At 35.7% G+C, this 17,132-nt stretch overlaps 1 protein-coding gene and 2 non-coding genes across 3 annotated transcripts in view; 2 read left to right on the top strand and 1 right to left on the bottom strand.

Moving 5' to 3' along the window:
* Positions 1 to 226: 226 nt before the first annotated feature.
* Positions 227 to 299, top strand: Trnag-acc. Its single transcript has one exon. It is a non-coding gene; the product is annotated as a tRNA-Gly (tRNA).
* Positions 300 to 540: 241 nt separating this feature from the next.
* Trnag-acc lies at positions 541 to 613 on the top strand. The gene has a single exon. It is a non-coding gene; the product is annotated as a tRNA-Gly (tRNA).
* Positions 614 to 12,779: 12,166 nt separating this feature from the next.
* Positions 12,780 to 17,132, bottom strand: part of LOC106665890 (protein APCDD1-like) — a 47,055-nt gene continuing 42,702 nt past the window's right edge. The window contains exon 5 of the mRNA XM_024230086.1: positions 12,780 to 16,139. Within this exon, the coding sequence (XP_024085854.1) occupies positions 15,834 to 16,139 (306 nt within the window). The 3' untranslated portion in view covers positions 12,780 to 15,833. The remainder of the gene's footprint in view (positions 16,140 to 17,132) is intronic.

Genomic DNA, 17,132 nt, shown 5'->3' on the forward strand with positions numbered 1-17,132 from the left:
CAACATAGGTGAGAAAATAGAAATATGGCATTAGGGGTATAAGCAGGGAGAGGCAAAACGCCATGACAAGCACAAATCAATTATAAAGTCTGTTCAGAAAGTTAACGCTAAATGTATACATTATATGCAATTAAACATGACAATTAATTAAGGATTTTAGTTGAGATGAAAGCGCAAATTCGAAAGGTGCGGTTGAGATGGGAAGTTGGTGTCCGAGTGGATCGAGGTCACGATAGCTCAAGTGGTAGAGTAGCGGCGTACCAAGCCGAAGATCGTGGGTTCGAATCCCGCTCGTGCCATTGACTTTTTTATCTCAACTAAAAACCTTAATTAATTGTAATATATTAATTGGTCAAGCGGACCACGAAATTAGTGAATTTAATGATTAAAAATGAAGTATACTTCACTAAAGCTCTCCGTGGCCATTTCATTTGTCGTCGAGAATCCAATCCGATTACACGACATTTGAAAAATAGCAAAAAGGAGGGAAAATTCGAAAGGTGCGGTTGAGATGGGAAGTTGGTGTCCGAGTGGATCGAGGTCACGATAGCTCAAGTGGTAGAGTAGCGGCGTACCAAGCCGAAGATCGTGGGTTCGAATCCCGCTCGTGCCATTGACTTTTTTATCTCAACTAAAAACCTTAATTAATTGTAATATATTAATTGGTCAAGCGGACCACGAAATTAGTGAAGTTATGACATAGGTTAGAAAAAACGCACTCATTGCGTCAGGGTTATAAGCTGGGAGAGGCAAGTCTTTACCGAACTGACTAGTCAGCTAGTGTCTAACGCGATCGACAATCTTACAGTCAAATGAATTATCCTACATGCTTAATTCAAATATCTTTGTAAATTTAAATATGCAATCTATAAAACAAGATATTCCACAAGGGGAAAAAGACCCTAGTCAAATGATATCAGGGAATACGTAGGGAGAGGCAAGTCGCGCATGATACAAATTCAAACGAAACATTCTCATTCCAATAATTAGAAAGTTTTGATTTGAGGCATCGATAGTTATAGCAAGAAAAGTCAGGGTTATAAGCACGGAGAGTCAAGACTTTTTTTTACCAAACTTCACCCGTGTCAACGTGAACTACACACTTATAATTTTAATAAGAGCCATGTATAAATTACGACATAATCACATACATTGTTATATCATACATCGATAAAAACGTCCCACGCAAACAGAAAAGATCGTAGTAGGATGGCGAAAAGGTTATAAGCAGGGATAGGTAAGTTTTTTTAATAGAACATTGATCGTGTCAAACGCGAACGACATTCGTATATTATTGAAAAAAACTATTTCTTATCTTTGCGTAGACTGTTAAATGAGTAGTAATTTTTACAATTTTGGCATCAGGGTTATAAGCAGGGAGAGGCAAGTTTTTAAAATACAATTTTGCTCGTCCCAGACGCGAACACCACTCATATATTATTAATAAAACCATTTCTTATCTTTTCATAGACTACTACAATGAGTAGTAATTTTTACAATTTTGGGATCAGGGTATTAAGCAGGGAGAGGCAAATTGTTTAAAATCCAATTTTGCTCGTCCCAGACGCGAACACCACTCATATATTATTGATAAAACCATTTCTTATCTTTTCATAGACTACTACAATGAGTAGTATTTTTTAAAATTATGGGGTCAGAGTTATAAGCAGGGAGAGGCAAGTTTTTAAAAAATACAATTTTGCTCGTGTCAAACGCGAACGCTGGTCGTATATTATTGAAAAAACCATTTCAATTATAATACCTTTTCATAGCCTGTTGCAAGGTGTAATAAGTTTTAAAATTATGGGGTCAGGGTTATAAATAGGGAAAGGCAAGACACTCTCGTCAAACACGATACAGTCTCATTCATGCACAGTACACAGCAAACTTCAATTGAAAAACTCTTAAGCTAAATTAGTTAAGGTGTAAAATTTGGCTGGAAGTTTTATAGCGTCAGGGTTATAAGCAAAGAGAGACAAGTTTCTTTTTACCGAAATGGCTAGTGTCTAACGCGATCGACAATCTTACAGTTATACCAATTATCATACATCTTACATTCATATATCCTTGTAAGTTTAAATATGTAATCTATAAAACAAGATATTTCACAAGAGAAAAAAACCTACAGTCAAATGATATGAGGGTAATAAGTAGGGAGAGGCAAGATGCCTATGACACAAATTCAAACGATTCATTCTCATTCGTAAATCAGTGAACTACCCAAGTACTCCAATAATTAGAAAGTTTGATTTGAGGCATCGATAGTTTTAACAAGGAAAGTCAGGATTGTAAGCACGTAGAGACAATAATATTTTTTACCGAACTTGCACTACTCTCTAATATTTGAGTAATTTTTACAGTTATGGAGTCAGGGTTATAAGCAGGGAGAGGTAAGAGTTTTTCTATCAAATCTTGCTCGGGTCAAACGCGAACGACATTCGTATATTATTGAAAAAAAATCATTTCTTGTCTTCTCAACTGTTATAATAGGTAGTAATTTTTACAATTATCGTGTCAGGGTATAAGCAGGGAGAAGCAAGACACCCGCGACAAAAACAAACGATACAAACTCATTAATGCACCAGTGAAACAACAAACTTCAAAAATTGAAAACCTTTTAAGGTAAATTTAGTTAAGGTGTAAATCTGGCTTGGAAACATTTATAGCGACAGGGTTATAAGCAGGGAGAGCGAAGTTTTTTGTACCGAATTTGAACTAGACTCCTATATTTAAACCTTATCAATTAACATGTATTTTCGAACATTTTCAAATATCAATGTAATTTTAAAAAATGCAATAAAAATATAAAAAATCACATGACATTTGGGAAAAGACCAAAGTATGATGAATTTTTGATTTTTAATTGATTTTTCTAGACGGTCTCGGATAAAACGGATGACCTACTGGTGGACAAACTTTGCTAGTTAGAATTTTCGATAGTAATCGATATATTATTTCACCATCGATTATTTTTATAGTTTGTATCTGGAGTCGATAAACTATCGATATTTTGATTTTCGTTGTCTAGATTTCCTCGCATAACACCGTTCTTTACAAATTGACCATTGAGACTTAACATAGTCCAGTTTAAAGTTTTGGTAGATGGAATTTTTCACACAATGACCTTATACAAACATCTTCTAGTTTAGAAAAATATATATAAATTAATTATCGATTTATTTTGACAACTGAAAATCTTAGGCTTTTGATATTTGGAAAGTTTTTTGTCTAATAGTCAATTGCTTTTCTTGTTTCGAAGCAAACCAAATCTGCTTTTATTCAAGTAAGTTCAGCATTTTAAACTAGTTCGAATGTTAACGGTATCATAAAGTCCGCTGGGCTTTGTTACCGTCTGAAAGGTTTTAAAAAGGGAAAGTCCTTTTTTTTCGATTACAGAGATAAGAAGTTTCATACCCCTGGAATTAAAACAATGGGCCCGACGTGTTTTCTTTTCGAGACGGGATACGGGTATATAAGACTTTTGTGAATGGATTGTGATCGCTCTCAAAGTTTCTATACTCGTCGGGAAATGAGAGACAGAAAAAAAAGATTTACCAGACCTTCTTTTATAAAAGTTATGAATATATGCTGTACATTGTTAAAAAAAAAGAATAATTAGGGAGAAATTAATGAGAGTATATTTTATCCCAAAGTCGTTGTTTAGGATCAACGCGCTTTTTGAATTGTCACGTTTTACGAGTTGGTCGAGGTTCGTTTGTCGAGCTGTAAATTTATAAAATATTTATCAACTTCTGCGAGAAAAAAAACTCATTTATAAAACAGTTTTAGTGATTGTCATGGACTGGTTGTAAAAATACAAAGATAAAAAGCCTGTTCATCACGTGCTATGTGCTTTATGTGTCGGGTATTGTTTTAAAAAGAATGTATGATATCCTGTTTTCGGGTGGAAAATTCATCATTTATGACCTATTATTTTTCAAGGCTTTCGACAATAATTAATAGACGGGATCGTGGTACAGCTTTGTCATCCATCTTGCACACGTGTTTATTTTAGATTCATCTAACAATAAATCTCAATTAAGCTTGATGTACACGAGAAATAATTAAAAAAACACATATTTTTTATGGTTTATTATATGATTTGTGTTAATGATATTGAATCTTGTTTGTTTTCTATTATGTATTTAAAGTCCACTCGGGTTTATGCTACAGGACGGTTAGAATGGTGAAAAGCAAGTAAAAATTTTTATGGGGGGTTTATTTATGAAGCAATAACGCCAAATCGCGTCGAATTTGCTGCCGGCGAAATTAACAGCGTGATGAGATCTCTTGGCCTTTTGTCCTCGGACTTCCCAAACCCCCGGAGATAAACCCTCACCCCCCCTGTTATTTTTCCCGCCGTCGAACCGCAATTTGAATCGTTGATAAATCTCCAAATACGACAATGGCCCACCGGGTGAAAAATATCCGCCGCGGGTTTGAATTATCGCTCGCCGGGTCGGCCGTGTTGTCCCTAACAGGCCGCCGAATTACGGAGGGTCGAAAGCTCTCGAAATTGAATTCGGAAGCAATCCCTCATCTTCGTCACGCACACACACACACACACACACACACACACCCAAAAACAAAACAAGAAAGTTAATTTAGCCCTTCTTGCAACAGCTTTAACAAAATCGACAAATCAAGGTTCTCCATAATGCCAAAAAGTGCATAGACATTTGCAACACCCTGCACCATTTTCACAGAAGACCTTTTTTCGCGTTTTTCCTTCATTAGGAAAAACCTTTTCCAAATCTGTAAATATTGTTGTAACCTTGAAACATTACACATATGATTAAAACAAACCAATTGGTTCTGTTTCAAACTACATTGACAAGCAAAAAATTCCGCCCATTTATAATATAACTTGATTTGTATATATTTGTATATATTAATCAACGTTTCACGTTTTAACGTTTAATAATTGAGTCTTTGTTTACAAAAGTTAAAAAAAAATAAAAAGGCGGGCAAATAAAATTTGTTTTAAATTTTTAATTAACATTTAAAAAATCATATAAAAATAAAGAAAATGTTATAGTTTAACCTTACATATCAGCAATATTAAATATACAAAATTGTTTTGTATAAATTGACTAATATTTTTTTACACTATGCAATGAAGTTCTACGTCTAAAATAGAAGCGGGAATGTCCAATGAAAAATCTACTAGTCTTGTTTAAAAAAGTGTTTTCCGCTTTACATAGTGGGACTATTGGCTGTGAAGGGTGTTCAGGAAACGCATGCGCAGTCAGTGCAAGGAGTGCAGGAAAAAACATGGGTAATCTGTGCAAGGAAAAACGCATGCACAGTCGCAATAGGTCAACGCATGCGCAGACAGTGCAAGGAGTGCAGGAAAAAACATGGGCAATCTGTACAAGGAAAACACATGCACAGTCTGAATAGGTAAAACGCATGCATAGTCAGTGCAAGGAGTGTAGGAAAAACATGCGCAATCTGTGCAAGGAAAACGCTTGCACAGTCTAAATAGGTAAAACGCATGCGCAGTCAGAACAAGGAGTGCAGGAAAAGCTGTGAAAACACATTCAGAATCATGTTGCTAAAGCGGGAAAACACACGCGGAGTGAACGAATTCGAACGTGTATTGTTACACGGACAGGCAAAAAATTCCACTCACTTGTATTATAACTTGATTTGTATATATATTTTTTTTTATTAATCAACGTCTCACGGTTTTTAACGTTTAATAACTGAGTCTTTGCCAAAAAAAGTAAAAAAACAAAAAAAGGTAAATTACGTAGGAAAATAAAGAAGAGAAAAAAAAGACGGACAGATAAAATTTGTTTTAATTAGATTTTTAATTAACATTTCAGTAACGCGTATCTCCTCCTCTGCGTTAATTACATCTAGAAGATACCTCGGCATACTTTCTACGACTCTGGAAATGTCTCCTTGATGGAGGTTAGCCGAATTTTCACGCAGTGCGCAGTGTCTTTTCTAGATCGTGAAGTGTATCAGGAAGTGATGAACGTGATTCGTGTTTTGAGGTTATCACATAAATGTTCGATGGGGTTCAAGTCTAGATAAGACCCTGATTTTATGCTGTTGAAGGTACGTTTGTACTAAGCGAGCGACATGTGGACAGCCATTGTAGTGCATTAGAATAGGATTGTCGCTGGTTTCTTCGAGAATAGGCAACGAGTTCCAAAATTCATCCACCTAGCGAGTGGCCGTCAAAGACCCTCCACAAACTCACAGTCGCACATGGGCAATCTGTACAAGGAAAACACATGCACAGCCTGAATAGGTAAAACGCATGCGCAGTCAGTGCAAGGAGTGCAGGAAAAAACATGGGAAATCTGTGCAAGGAAAACGCATGCACAGTCTGAATTGGTAAAACGCTTGCGCAGTCAGTGCAAGGAGTGCAGGAAAAAACATGTGCAATCTGTGCAGGGAAAAGCATGTCAAGTCAGTGCAGGAAAAGCAGTGAAAACCCTCTCAGAGTCAATGTTGGGAGAGCAGGAAAACGCACACGGAGTTAACGAATTCGAACATGTATTGTTACACTGACAGGCAAAAAATTCCACCCACTTGTATTATATCTTGATTTGCATATATTTTTATATATAATAATCAAAGTTCCACGTTTTTTATTGTTTAATAATTGAGTCATTGTCTAAAAAAGTAAAAAAAAAAGTAAGTAAATTTCTAAGTAAAATGAAAAACAGACGTACAGATAAAATTTGTTTTAATTACTTTTTAATTAACATTTCAATATCGCGTATTTCCTCCTCTTGCCTTAAATTTATCTCCTCGGCATACTTTCTACCAGTCTTCCTTGCAAGATCGTGGAGTGTATCAGGAAGTGATGGACGTGCTCTTATTCGTCTTTTAAGGTTACTTATCGGTATCCAAATCTAAAACGTAGCGTAAACATATAATAAAAACAATGAGACAATTTAAGGACAGAATTTTCTTTTATTTTATGTTTCCCCTGTCTATTCCAAACTTACACGAGATTTTGTAATTCTGTTTTCCCAATATTTCTCAGTTTTTCGATCGATATTTTCTTCAAGTGAAATAGAGTTTCCTTAGAAATAGAATTTTTAAGAGACCGGAGTAAGGAAAAATCTGTATTCCTTGGGTAGAGAAGCATATCCAAGCCAAACTTGAGAATTCCTTTGGCGAGCTTTTCCCGGTGGACAAAAATACTGTAGCGGTTAGCTTTTTTTTAAACTTTTTTGTTGCGTAGTTGTGGGACAATCGCAGACTTCAATCGAATATCTTCTCTAATCGACATTAATTGAATTATATTTTAAGTTCTTATATGTTTATAAACTTTTTCATAAATAAAACAATTTCTTTAATCAAAAGTAACATACTTTACTTCAATTAAAACCCTCCTTAATTAATTCAGAACGCTTTATTTTTGTCACGAGAGTAATTCAGATATCGTGGGATGAGGTCGGGTGTGATGTAGGTTTCAGAAAAACATTTTCTTTATCGTGCCAACGTTTCGATCTTTTATTGAGATCATCTTCAGGGCTCAAAGTGTTTGTCTTCTGTGTAATTGCGCCATCCTTGCGTGTCGGGTTGAGAGTGCCCACACTTCGTTGCCACAATTTGTCACGAGAGTTTTGCCTCTCCCTGCTTATAACCCTGACTTTATGAAACTTTTCAATCGCCACCTTAGATCAAAACTTCTTAATTACTAGTATATTGTTTACTAAGCTTGAATTTGAATGTATAATTTGAATAATGCATGGGCGATTTGCCTCTCCGTGCTTATAACCCTCATTCCATCTTACTATTTTACAGATTTAATTTTTAAAATTACAACGACCTATGATTATATGAAAAGACATTATAATTTACATGGCTATCGGTCACGTTGAAACAGGCAAAGTTCGATAGAACGATTTGCCTCTCCCTGCTTATAACCTGACGCTATCAAACCTTTCAGTCATAACCTGAAAATACAAACCAAAAACAAGACTGTTACTTTAATTAAAAACCTACATAATTAAATCAGAACGGTTTATTTTTGTCACGAGAGTTTTGTCTCTCTCTGCTTACAACTCTGACTTTATGAAACTTCTCAATCCATACCTTAGATGAAAACTCAATAATTACTAGAGTATGATATGCGCGAAAGAAAAGAAAAAGATGGAAAACACGTAGAGGGCCGGCGATGACCTCAGCTGTTTGTTGGCCCATAAACTTCCCACTTATTATTATTACTAGAGTATATTGTTTACTAATCTTGAATTTGAATGTATCTTTTGAATATGTGATGGGCGACTTGCCTCTCCCTGCTTATAACCCTAACCCCATTTAATATTTCATAGATTTAAAATTACAACGACCTATGAATTTTTAAAAAGACATGATAATTTACATGGCTGTCTGACAAGTTGAAACACGCAAAGGAAAAACGATTTGCCTCTCCCTGCTTATAACCCTAAGGCTATAAAACCTTTCGATATAGTGTACTGTGAGGGTAATCTCAGGCGGAGATTTGAGTCGGTTGGTGAGGAAAAATCACGTTTTACTTTCCAAAGGTAATTGCAGACACACACTAGTGAATGCTTTATCCACCAGTGATTGACTGATAGATCAACTTGATGGCTGTTCCAAACGTATGCCCAATCCTCCAAATATGAACGAGCCGAATCTGTAAAACAATATTCAACAATTATTTCATATATCATCATTAAATGTTAGGAGATCTGTTGTGTTGTTTTCTATTTATAAACTACGACGAGATCTATCCACCCTTGTTATACACGGTTCACCGATTCAATTTGACAAGTTTCCCTTTTGTCTAAATATTCCATCTCTCGAATTTATTATGAGCAGTATAGTCGGTCCCGTGAGGGAAAGTAGGCCGTCATAAATCCCAGTTTAACCAATTCAAATGAACCTTCCCTGCTAAATTGGAGAGACGGGAGGGAGTAGTCGCCCCCGATGGTTTTGCACAGCGTACACGGCCTCCTATATCTACTTATACTGTGTCGGATCTAATTCAAATAATTAAATCCCTCGTTAACGACGTGTGGCCCACTTTTGTTTCCCAATTTGCTTTTGTAATAATCTTACGGCCCCCTGACACTTCATATCAAATCGATTAACTCGTTTAACCACGCGCTCGAAACTATTGGCAATAGATTTTGACATTTCACAACGTTTTATACGTGAGACCCTACAGTACAACATGTTTTCTTAAAAAAGTATGATGCAGGTAGGAAAAGACTGTAGACTGATGTTTGGGTGATAACCAGGTTATGTGAAGACTCATTACAATCAAAAAACGATACGATTTAAGGTTTGAAAGGTGATCGACAGGTTGTATAGCGTCAGGGATGTAAGCAAGGAGAAGCGAGACAACCGATACAAACACAATCAATACATGCTTTCTTATTCATGCATCAATAAACAATAAACAACAATAATTAACTTTTAAGATGCTGAGTTTGTAGATTTAAGTTTTTGTTTGAGAGGTTTCGTAGCATCCCGTGATATAAGCAGGGAGAGACAAGACGATAACAATCACAAACGATACATTCTCAATCAAATATCAATAACAAAATCCAAAAATTGAAAGGTTTCTGATTTAAGATTTGCTAGGTGCTCCATGGGTTTGTAAAGCGTCAGGGGTATAAGCAGGGTGAGGAAAGATGTTCATGATAAACTCAAAAGATACGTTCTCATTCATACATCAGTCGAGCGTAAAATAAAGTTATTTAGTATAAACGTAGGAGTGAAGAAAAGACTGTAAGATATTGTACCGTAAGATAGGTTCTATAGTGTCAGGGTATAAGCAGGGAGAGGCAAATTTTTCCACTGTAATTTGCCTGTGCTCAAGTGAACGACACCCACGTCAATTCTCAAGTCTGTTCCTTCGCATATTATTATAAATATACATCGTTGTAAAAAATTTAAAAATGAAATCTATCAGGATTATAAGTATGACATAGATGAAAAAAGACGTGTCAGATGGCGTCAAGGTTATAAGGAGGGAGAGGCAAGACGATAACAATCACAAAAAAGATACATTCTCAATCAAATATCAATAACAAAATCCAAAAATTGAAAGGTTTCTGATTTAAGATTTGCTAGGTGCTCCATGGGTTTGGAATGCTTCAGGGTTATAAACAGGGTGAGGTAAGATGTAAAAAAGATACGTTCTCATTCATACATCAGTCGAGCGTAAAATAAAGTTATATAGTATAAACGTAGGACGTGAAGAAAAGACCGTACGATATTGTACCGTAAGATAGGTTCTATAGTGTCAGGGGTATAAGTAGGGAGAGGCAAATTTTTCCTGTCCAGGTCAATTCTTTTGACTGCTCTTACACATAAAGTTACAAACATACATCGTTGTATACATTTTCAAAATGAAATTTAAAAGAAAACAAATGAAATAGGTGACAGTAGTCAGGGTTATATGGAGAGAAATGCAAGTCGCTCGAGACACACAAAATGTCGTTTCAAAAAAGACATCAATAAAAATGATGACAGGTGGGTAATGTCCATAGTCAAATGAGGTCAGGGTTATAAGCAGGCTGAGATAAATGGCACTTGACAAACATAAACGATAAATTCCCATTCATACATCATGAAAAAACAATCTTCAAAACTTAAAACGTTTAAATTGAAGTGTTTTTTTTACGAGAGTTCGCAACAGCAGAGGTCATATAAACCCCCAGGGTGCCGGTGATTTTGAAAAAAAGCCCATTTGTAAGTATGTCGGGTTCGAAGGCAGGGCTGCTGGATTCGAACCCGGGACCTTCACCTTAATACTTAGTGATGAGCGCCGTATCAACGCCTAAACCGTTGCGGCCACCGACGCCCCCAAGTGTTTTATTGAAAGGTTGTACAGCGTCAAGGTTATAAGGAGGGAGAGGCAAGTCGCTCGAGACAAACAAATAATGTCGTTTCAAAAAAGACATCAATAAAAATTATGAGAGGTGGAAAAATGGGTTTTATAGCATCGGGGTTATAAGCAGGCTGAGCCAAAATGCTCTTGACAAACACAAATCATAAATTTTAAACATGAACAATTGAAAAATTTTAAGATTTACGGTTTTGATTAAGAGTTTTCATATAACTTCATAAGAGCATCATATAACTCATATCAATTATACTATCAGTAAACAATAAAAATCAATTAGAAGGTTTCTGAATTAAGGTTTGATAGGTGACCAATATATTGTACAATGGGATACAAAATCGAAATGTTCCTAACAAACGTAAATGATTTTGATTTTTTTAATTTAAGGTTTTGATCGATAGGTTGTACAGCGTCAGGGTTATAAGCAGGTGGAGGAAGTATGTTTCTGTTAAATACAAACGATACATTCTCATTCATAAATTATTAAACAGCAATCACAAAAAATGTTAACTGACGTGTCTAAACATACAATGGATTGTGAAAATGTTAAAGTAATAGAAAAAGAAAATAACAATGAAAAACAACTGTGGCTATGGAATATGTATATATAAATTTGGAAAAATAATAGAAGTATTATGTTCAAAAACAGAAACATAAGATACCTCAAAATGTTAATATCTACGTTATTTACGTGGTAAAAGAGGAAGTGTCCTTATTTGAGCGCCAACATCCCTAGTTTAGTCAGCTTGTCATTAAAAATAAATTGGACGCCAGATAGATATCAGTATGTAAAAAATATATTACATTTTAAGTCCGTTATGTTTCATGGTCCTATTGACCAAATAACTTCTTTCAATTAATTAATTTTTTTAAAATATTTTTTATTATGTAAGGTATTGATTGAAATGAAAAAGCTAGTGTCGCGAGCGGGATTCGAACCCACATTTGGAAAATGGCAAAAAGGAGGAAAAAATTGAGATGGGGAGTTGGTGTCCGAGTGGATCGAAGTCATGATAGCTCAAGTGGTTAGAGCAGCGGCGTATTGAGCCGAAGGTCGTGGGTTCGAATCCCGCTCGTGACACTAGATTTTTCATTTCAACCAATACCTTACATAAAAAAATTAAAGTTTGTTAAATAAAAGTGAATGAATTGGAAAGGTGCTAATTAGGGCAGTTTCACATATTTTACATCAATAAAATGCCCATTAACATCATAATTCCAGGGATGGTAACAACACATGCATAAAGTATACACATATAAACATTTATTTTCGAATTAACCCTTTTTTTTAAACATATATAAACATAATACATAGTACAATAATTGTTCGGTCCATTACCGAAACTCTTACTCGCTATTATATACAGATCACTGGGCTTTTCTCCTGAGCAGGTATTTCACCACAACCGTGTGAGGGGGCGGCGAATTTCCTGTCTCCAAATTAAAGGTAAAATCACTCACAAAAATATACTTAACTATATTTACAGACTGGCTTATGTATGTACAGAAAATTTACAGTTTATGTACATTGTTTTTAAAAGACAAAGAGGAAACAATCAGAACATTCTGTGGAGTTTCTCTATTGTTTCTTTTTGGAACTTGATGTGCACATTAATGTTGAGAATACATTGAGATTAAAAATTACATATATTTAAAAAAATTTATTATAGCTTAAGTTTATATTATATTTAACAATTTACAACATACAAGACGTTCCGTATTTATAAAATAGGTTACACTTAGTATTTTTTTTTTTAATTTAGATTTTAGGGTTTAAACATAAAAACATAATACTGTAAAATTTGGTCAATGGTTTTACATATGAACTATTAATAGATGAATTAAAAAAAAATTTTATATACATTTTTAGAATCAACATTGAAAAATATATGAAATAATTGATCTTATATTTGTTTTTGAAGGTTTTTAAATATATTTCAGAGTTATGTTTTAATTAGCACATATTTTATGCATTTCGTATGATAAAAAATTTTCTATTTCAAGACAAGAACAGATTTTTACAAAACAGTCGGAAAATTGGGTTCGCCAGTTTATCTCGACCGGTTGAACTCGACAAGAATTTGAAATTCAGATTTGTGAACCTTATAAAAACGAAACGATATGAATATTATATAAACTCGGCAATAAAATTTCTAATATTTACACGGCCGGTTGAGGAAAGTGGAGGAAGTTTTCCCGAGGATATTTATTTACAAAATCAACACTTCGTCAAATGAACGAGTACCCTGACAATCCTATCGATAAAAGGGGGATCACCGTCCGGGAGAACTGTTGGGGATCAGCCCACGAGGGGGTTGAATTTAATCCAATTAGATGGCCTCTCTTTTCGAAATAAGAGCGAACGTCAGACCTCAGGAGGAATTCATCCTTCCCGGCCAAAAGGGAAAAAGTTCGGACAGATTTCCACGGTATCAGACCTCCTTCTCCTTTTACACCTTATTACTCTTCCTTTCACAAAAAGGAATAAAGTATACTTTCAATTCTACATTTTCCTCTGTAGACTCTGTCGGAAAAAATAGGTCCATTAATGGGAAGAATCTCGTATGTGCATGTCTGGCGACTATTCGCCAAGTCCTTGGCAAGCATTTTTTCATTAAATATTTAAAAAAGTTAATAAACTGAATTCTTCGCGGCGACTCTTTCACACGCATGTACGCCGTTCGCGTGGAAACGATAAGTAAAATCGTCTCCTGCCGCTGAAAAGCATAAATAACATGGGCGGAAAGTTTTTCAATTAATTATGCACGTCTTGCTGTAGTTCACGACTCGTAATTTTGCCTTTTCACCAAGTTTTCTTGTATTTTTAGAGCAACGCCGGGACTTAAAACCGTCGTTAATCATGTAATAAATTTATTTTACACGATAGCAGTTGTTTCTGAGGGGGTTTCACCGACGAAAACATTCTCAAATAACTCACATCTAAGAATATAGAAAAAAACATTTTTCCGTGTACATAATAGAAAATAATGTAACTTATAAATCGTATTTTCCAGCAAATACATATAAAAAGATTATTTAGATTACAAACTCTGTATTGTAACAGGCAATAATAATTTTAACAAATTACGAATTTTATACAAGAATAAAACAACGATCCAAAATAATGCGAGAATATAGCATTTTTAAGAGAGCATGTCACGTCTGGAGAGAAAAGTAAGTTATAACCTAGAATAGAAAACTCTTGGGTGAGTGTCTGGACTTCTGGTGAGGATAAGAAAAGTTATCGGTGAGAATGGAAAATTTCTGAGACAGTAAGTGACGTCTGGTGAGGGAAATAAAGTTACCAGCAAAAATAAATAACTCTTACTTGAGTGTAGTTTTCCAGTGAGCAAAAAAACTTATCCGAGAGAACAGAGAACTGTGTGATAAGTTTCTAATGTCTACTGAGTAAAAGAAAGTTATCAGCGAAAATGAAGAACTTTTGCGCGAGTGTTTGACGACTGCTGAGTGAGAATGGAAAACTCTTGATTCAGCGTATGACGTCTGGTGAATAAAAGTAAGTTATCAGCTAGAATAGAGAACTCTTAGTTAAGTGTGTGAAAATCACTGGCTTCAATGGAAAACGTTTGGGTGAGTGGGCGACGTCTGGCGAGTAAAAGAGATTTATGTGCAAGAATGGAGAACTCTTGGGTGAGCGATTAACGTCTGGTGAGTAAAAGAAAGTTATCTGCAAGAATGGAGAACTCTTGGGTGAGTGTATAACGCCTGGTGAGTAAAAGAAAGTTATCTGCAAGAATGGAGAACTCTTGGGTGAGTGTATAACGTCTGGTGAGTAAAAGAAAGTTATCTGCAAGAATGGAGAACTATTGGGTGAGTGTGTAACGTCTGGTGAGTAGAAGAAAGTTATCTATCTGCAAGAATGGAAAACTCTTGGGTGAGTGTATAACGTCTGGTGAGTAAAAGAAAGTTATCTGCAAGAATGGAGAACTCTTGGGTGAGTGTGTAACGTTTCGTGAGTAAAAGAAAGTTATCTATCTGCAAGAATGGAGAACTCTTGGGTGAGTGGGTAACGTCTGGTGAGTAAAAGAGAATCACTGGCTTCAATGGAGAACTTTTGGGTGAGTGGTGGACGTCTGCTTATTTAAAAAAGTTATCAGCAAGAATGTACAATTCTAAGGTGAGTATTTGATCTCTGGAGAGTGAATGAAATTTATCAGTGAGCATGAACGAGGTTTAATTTCGAGGAATATCGTGCACTTTGGCGATGAGTATATTGCAAGGCTTCGTTGTTTATAAGAGGTGTCGTTGGTTCTACTGATGCCAGGCGTGTTATTCCGACGTATTCAGCCAAGACACTGTGGTTTGTTGGTCTCAGGGGCGACTGGACTTAAACCTCTTGAAGGTAAAACATTACCAAATTTATACGAAACAATTGTAGATTGAAATTAGTCAAAACACATTTTTTTTTAAAAAGAAGACTGTTTGTAATTTTGTTAGCATTTGATAAAACCTTTTAATGCTATTGGTCGTGTGTTTGTATTGTTTCTCTGTTATTCAATTTTTGTTAGTATTGGCTGCTTTTTATATAATGATGTGCATTTGTTGAAATGGGAAATGTATTCACCAAGAGGATTTATGTTGCATGCTATTTATTACCTTTCATTTAGAAATTGTGACCGACCAATGCTCATGTATATTTATTGCGACGTAAATTTTATTTATTTTGTCTGATTCGATAGATAAAATTAAAGTGCCGGGGTATTGTGAAATTTGAATTGTTGGAAAATGCAGGGTGGTGAAAATTGAGAAAAGTCGCATTCAGCAATAGTGGTTTGAAAGGAGAAAATAATCTGAAAAATCCATAGAAAGGTTCAGACGGCTATTTCCTGACGTTACTTTATTCTCCTCGGTACCTTATCATTGTCCGGGCCATTTATTTTTATTTGGAATTTATTCAATATTTTCCGCCTGGAGTCGGGTAGGATGAGGAGCAAAAACGGAAATAAACCGTCGGAGAAGATCACAGCATCCTGAGGATGAGGAAAATAGCGAAAAAGTCGGCCCGCAGCTGAGGCGAGTAATTGTAACTGTTGAGGAAGTGGGTCAGGGGGAATTCTGGCGATGCGCACTGCATGAGCGGCGGCTGGAAATGCGTCGGACGTTCTTTTGTCTCGGATTTCCTCTCTTCCGAGGATTGGCCCAGGAAGAGGAGGATGTTTCCCGAAGAATCCGACTCGATTCGTACCAATTCGTACTCTGTCGTCGGAAGTTTGATCCCAAGGGCGGTACACCCGCCGGATGGTGTCAGATCGCGAGCTACTCCCACCTAGAAGAAAAAGAAAATTATTAATAAGAATTTGTTTAAAAATATGTTCTAATAAAAGTTCTAGTGCGCAGTAACGGTACTGTTAAGTTTTAAAGTTATTCTGGCAACTGCTTACAGCTTACTAAATTTTTGTTAGGCGAATTGTTGGCAGTCTGATTTTGATATGCTTCTGTCTTCTTAATAACAGCCAATGTTATTTATTAAACAACCATGGCAGCACATACAGTTGTAGTGACTACATGGGTGTTAGTTAAGTGTGCACCAGGTTTACACATTATCAAATGCCTAACACTGAACAACACGTCTATAAAAACATCGGCTCTTAAAAGGGCACTACTCGATCTCAGTCACTAAAATGAGAATGAGGTGATATGACTACAAGACATTACCCCTCTGCAGACAGGATCTTTCTTAAACGATGTAGATTCTCTCCATTTCTCAAAGCCCAAGCTTTATCTGCTGTAACTAGTATTTAATTTTAAACTCAACTCTGTTTTGCTTAACAGAAAGAAAGAAATTTTTTGTATGTTTTTACCCAAATTAGCCAATGTACATTTTATGTGGGACATCGTAAGACAGACAGCTGATGGTTTGTGGGCCTTATCTTTTGCTTACATATCAGCCCTTCCATACCGTCCAATCTCACATGAGACTTAACTGTGTACGGGGAGACGGGTATGACTGCTTGAGGCTTATGAATTCTTCACCTAGGTGCACTGTTGGCAATCACCACTACTTAGACAATGCTTTCGTCCTTTAAATAACAGCCAATGAGTATACAGCTGTTGTGGCTTCTTGCGGCTTACTAATGTTTCCACCAAGCATATTCCTGGCAGTTACTACTTCTTCAACAGTACTTCTCCCTTACAAATAACTCGCAATGAGAATACAATCGTGGTGAATGACGGTAGTAACAAAATTTTTCACTAGGTTTTTCATTGCTGTAAGTCACCAACACTATTACAATACTTCTTCCTTTCAATAACACTCAAT

Source organism: Cimex lectularius, unplaced genomic scaffold, assembly GCF_000648675.2.
Source record: "Cimex lectularius strain Harlan isolate CLEC.00 unplaced genomic scaffold, Clec_2.1 scaffold322, whole genome shotgun sequence".
In the NCBI taxonomy this organism is placed as follows: domain Eukaryota; kingdom Metazoa; phylum Arthropoda; class Insecta; order Hemiptera; family Cimicidae; genus Cimex; species Cimex lectularius.